The sequence below is a fragment of the Lutjanus erythropterus genome, chromosome 10, assembly GCF_056507025.1.
Source record: "Lutjanus erythropterus isolate fLutEry1 chromosome 10, fLutEry1.hap2, whole genome shotgun sequence".
NCBI classification, from domain to species: domain Eukaryota; kingdom Metazoa; phylum Chordata; class Actinopteri; order Lutjaniformes; family Lutjanidae; genus Lutjanus; species Lutjanus erythropterus.
The window spans coordinates 39258307-39263500 of NC_139326.1; the positions used below are offsets into that span (position 1 = coordinate 39258307).

At 37.9% G+C, this 5194-nt stretch overlaps 1 protein-coding gene across 1 annotated transcript; it reads right to left on the minus strand.

Annotated features, from left to right (window-relative positions):
* Positions 1-2558: 2558 nt before the first annotated feature.
* Positions 2559-4825, minus strand: LOC146320858 (P2Y purinoceptor 4). Its single transcript, XM_084729651.1, has one exon. It carries the CDS (start codon positions 4807-4809, stop codon positions 3748-3750), a length of 1062 nt encoding a protein of 353 aa, XP_084585777.1. The 5' UTR covers positions 4810-4825; the 3' UTR covers positions 2559-3747.
* Positions 4826-5194: the final 369 nt, after the last annotated feature.

Below are 5194 nucleotides of genomic sequence, written 5' to 3' on the forward strand. Positions count from 1 at the left end.
CAACACGAACGTTTACCGCTCTCAGTCCCCGCCCCTCCGCCTGACGTCACGGACTTTTCCAAGATGAGAAAGATAACCAGGTGTACTCCAATCAAAGAAAAAATGCAAATCCTCAGGCAGCGATGGACTCTCGGTAGAATTTTATTTACATTTTTGGGATATCATTGTAAATCCTTTATTAGAATTATTTAAGGAATGCCTTGATAGAAAAGAAAGCATGAAACAGGGTGTTATAACCCTAATTCCTAAATCTGACAAAGATCACCTACTGATAGAAAACTGGAGACCTATTACACTCTTAAATATAGAATATAAGATTATCTCATTGGTCTATGCTAAAAGGCTAAAAAAAGATCTTGAGGAGATCATAGGTGAAACACAAACTGGATTTATGGCCGACCGTAACATCAGTTCAAACATAACACTTGTTCTTGATTTATTAGACTACTCTGATAATGATAATGACTCCCTTATTGTTTTTCTTGATTTTTATAAAGCTTTTGATATGGTAGACCATTATTTTTTATTTAAAGCACTCCAAACTTTTGGTTTTGGTCCAAACTTTGTGTCAACTATGGAAATGTTTTATAAAGATATTGACAGTTGTGTCACACTATATCCAGACACTACCAAAAGATTCCCTGTCATGAGATCCGTCCGTCAGGGTTGTCCAATTTCGTCTTTTTTATTTTTGATTGTGGTTGAACTACTTTCACTACATATTTTAAATAACCCGGTAATTGAAGGTTTGTCTGTTTTTGGCAAGGAAATCAGACTGACCCAACTAGCGGATGATACAGCATTATTCTTGAAAGACAAAAATCAGATTGAAAATGCTATTGAAGTATCTGTTGTTCCATTACTTGCGCATGTATAGATGTTTATCTTAGAAGAGGTTAAGATTAAGTATATGTGTGACCATGTTGGAATGTTAAAAGGTTAAAGGTTAAAAGGGTGGAAGTGAATTAGGTATAGGAGAGGGTTCAATGCAGGTTTATAGGGACCTTGTTTACAGGGGGCAATATATCAGTAATTTCTTTGTTTGGAGAAAGAGATGCTTTAGAATTGACAGAAACCATATGCTAAGAGAAGCCCTGTTGTTTATGCAATTCTATGTTAAAGAGATGTATGCATACTCCTATAAAGGCTGATCGAAACCACAGTTCTGGGAGAGAGACTCATCCTGGCTTTAAGTCATCTCCCAGGCAAACCATGGTGCCTGTATGATAACTGGTCTTTTTCTAATTTATACAAGTAAGCCAGTGTCAGCGAGGTTCCTTCATCATCTACACATCATCAAGGCTGAGAAACAACACTATTTCATATGAATTCTCAGCTGCCTCTGGGTTAAAACTAAATAAATCTAAATGTGAAATTTTCTGTTTGCATCAAATGAATGTTAAAACTTTATATGATATTCCTGTCAAAAAGTGTGTTAGATATCTTGGTGTTCATGTCTGTAGGAATGTTATGGAGCACCAGCAACTTAATTTGTCCCCCAAAATGAAAAAAACTAAAACTATACTGAACTTATGGCTTCAAAGAGACTTGTCAATTTTAGGAAGAGTCCTCTTGACTAAAGCTGAAGGTGTTTCCAGATTTGTGTACCCAGCCCTTTCCCTCAATGTTTATGATTCCACATGTAAGGATATTAATAACATGTTTATTAACTTTGAATGGAAGAAGAACCACCATCATCTGAAGAACACCTTGCTTTCTGGACCTAAAGATAAAGGTGGTGTTGATTTACTGGACTTCATGGACTTGAACTATACATTTAAGGTGAAATGGCTAAAAGAATGCTTAAAAGCATTTCATTCCACACAACATATTTGGAAATGTTGGAGGTCTTCAATTCTTATTGTCATGTAATTATAGTATTTCAAGGTTACCAGTTAAGTTGTCTGAATTTTATCAACAAGCATTGTCAGCACTGAACTTTTCTCCACATAAATCTATCATCTGGAACAATAAATGTATCACTAAAAGGAACAAATCATTCTATTTACAGAATTGGATTGACAAAAATATAATTTATTTAAAAGACTTATTTAACTCAAATGGCCAACTACTTAGTTATGAAGATTTTCTTACAGAAAAAGCATTCCCTATTAAATTTAAAGACCTTAGCTCAGTAATAAACTCCATTCCCAGCAGAATGATAGAGTTAATGAAAAGCTATAAAAAACAAAATGTGCAACATACAACTGTTAACACTCTTTATATAAATGGTATTGACATCTTGAGTAAAAAAAAATGCACTAATAAACATATTAGAGAATGTTTCTATAATGCTAGGAAAATAACACCACGAGGGAAGTTTTTTTGGAATGCTCTTTTTGTAAAAGAAAAATTACCCCACAGGGGAAATTTAGATGGAACTCCCATTTTCTAATGTTAATTTGGGAAATATTATATTGGGGAAACAACATGGCTTCTCTCATATTGTTATCCCCAACAAAAAGAAAGAAGTACATTACAAAATAGTTCAAATCTATCCCACCAAAAATTCTGAATATATTGATATGGAAAGGTAAGGTCATTTAATGTTTTTTTTTTTGAAGTGTCATACACCAAAAGGTGCTCAGCCCTCATGGGTTTATAAGACACTACAAACATTAAAACAAGAGAAATCAGGAGCAAACACCATAACACAAAGAGAGAAAAACAAACAAAAGTACACTTCCTACATGACAAACAATCTTAAATCAAGTAGTGAGAACTCAGACCTGCTTCTTACATATTGAATCCACATACCTGGAGCATATCTAAGACACATCACTGTGCCTTTTAACACAACAAATAAGAAGTTCACTTGTGAGCTGTTGATAGGCATTTGACACAAACCGAGCTAAGACAAACACTTTGTCTGTAAACGGGTTCTTAAGTCTACATTCATCAGACATGGAAAACAAATCTAAACAATCATCAGACATTTTAAATGTGAATTCTGTAAGACTGTACAAGAAACAACTAAACAACTGTTTTATGATTGTCAGTGCATGGATTATTTTGTTATACAAAGCATTCATTAAATTTAGTTGGAGGCCAACAATCTAATGTGAAAATAAAAATCAGGAAGTTCAGCGGATTGTCATTCTAGTTACTCTAATGGGGAATTTTTATATCTATAAAGCCAGGTTCATCTATCTATCTATCAGACCTAGAATTTTCAGGGAATTTAAATGTGTGGCAACTGTCCCAACTGTCAGATAATGATTTTTTGGTTCTATTTATTTGATTAACCAATACTGAAATTATGTTTCTCTGACAGTTCTGTAGCTGAAAATGTTCTGCTAAAGATTTGTGTTAAATATCTGAGAATATTTGGTGCAAAAAGAATCCTATTCCTGGAAAACATTTATATTTTTTAAAAACAGACTTAAAAAGACTGAGGCTGAGGTCCGACAGGGGCCAGTAACACTGAGTTTGTTCTCCCCAAAAGATATATAAAAATATTGGTATTTTATGTTGGTTTACTATTACTACTCAGGCAAAATGTGGCCCTCTGACAAGCAGCTGTCTGTCTGGCTGCCACAGTGAAACTTTTATTTTGAAAAATAAATCACATAAGAAATCAGTATATTCCAGTCATAGCAGACAGAGCTCTTGAGGTCCTGGACTTCATTGATTTCAACAGCTTGAAGGTTTACTGGTTAAAAAGTCTCTTAAAAATCCTCATTTTCAACAAAACTAGAGGTCCACAAACATTGTTTCCTTATCTAGGAACACTTACATGACACTGTGTTACTGATTTGCAGTCATTTCTGAATCGCTTTTGTTTGGTTGCTCTCTGTGTCCAATCCTGAAGGACTGGAATGCATCACGGAAGTTTTGAGAACCGAAACAGTACAGCAGTGGATCCAGGCAGCTGTTCACTCCTGCCAAAATCCAGGATGCATAATATGCTGTCTCGAGCTGCAGAAGAGCACTGCACTGTCGTGGGTAGTATTTTTTTAGCACCACTCCAACACTCCGTACTATGTTCAGAGGCAGGAAGCACAGCACGAATATGATCAGACACACGCCGATCATCCGCTGAGACTTCACCTTGACCTTCAGACCTTTAGCTGTGCTGATGTTGAGGCGGGTCAGTGTGTTCGCCAGACGGCTGTAGCAAATGGCTGACACAACCAAAGGGAGCAGAAAGCCAAAGATGAGCAGGATGAAGTTAATGACGAAGTAGGTGTCTGTCAGGTTCTTCTGGTGGATGCTGAGGCACTGATTGTGATGATTCTCTGTTGTTGGAGGAAGCAGGAAAGCGAAGATCAGAGACTGGATCAGCAGCAGAGACCAAACCCCAGCACACAACCTCCTGATGAAGTCCTTCCGTTTCATGCAGGAGCTCCTGTTGAAGTGCACCACAGCTGTGTATCGATGGATGCTGATGAGCGTGAGGAAGATGGTGCTGCCGTAGAAATGCAAACTGAGCAGGGCGATCTTGACTTGGCACAGGAAGTGACCGAAGGGCCAGTCGCTGTCCATGGCAAAGTACACCGCCATCATTGGGGTGACCGGGGTGGCAATGGCATCACTGAGGGCCAGGTGGAACTGCAGTATGGTTCCAGACGTCCAGGAGGGCAGCCGGCAGCAAAACACCCAGAGGCTGAAGGTGTTGAGGAGGAAGCCTAGGAAGAAGACCAGGCACAGGAGGATGGTGATGGACACGTGCTGAGTCTCACCATGGCAAGATCCGGAGTTGTTACTGCTGTTGCCAAGCTCTGAGGAAACCACCAGAGGCTTCATCTTCTCCAGAGATCCTGTTTTTAGCACCCGTGAGAAAGAACAGAATGTGCACTTCAGTGTCATATATTACACATGTATTTTTTCATGATGGGATGATGGATGTGTACAAAAAGATAGGCTGATGGGTCCAGTAGAATGTGTGTTTAACTGTGGACAAGCTCCAGGAATGTGGATCATTCATGCACAAATGCATGCACACATGTATGCACGCGTGCACGTGAAGATAACAAGCTAAGATATTTAGTTGATTTTTTTTGAACCAACAACTGTCACATTAACACCACAAACAAATATGATTTCCTTTTTCATGTTGTCAGTTTGAAAAGTCAGTTCTTCATTTTACACAAAGAACTTCCAGCTGCAGTTGCTGCTGTTGGAGCTACTTTGTTCCAGCTTTGGCACAAAGACAATAGATGAAACTTTTCCTGGTGAATTTATTACATTTTAA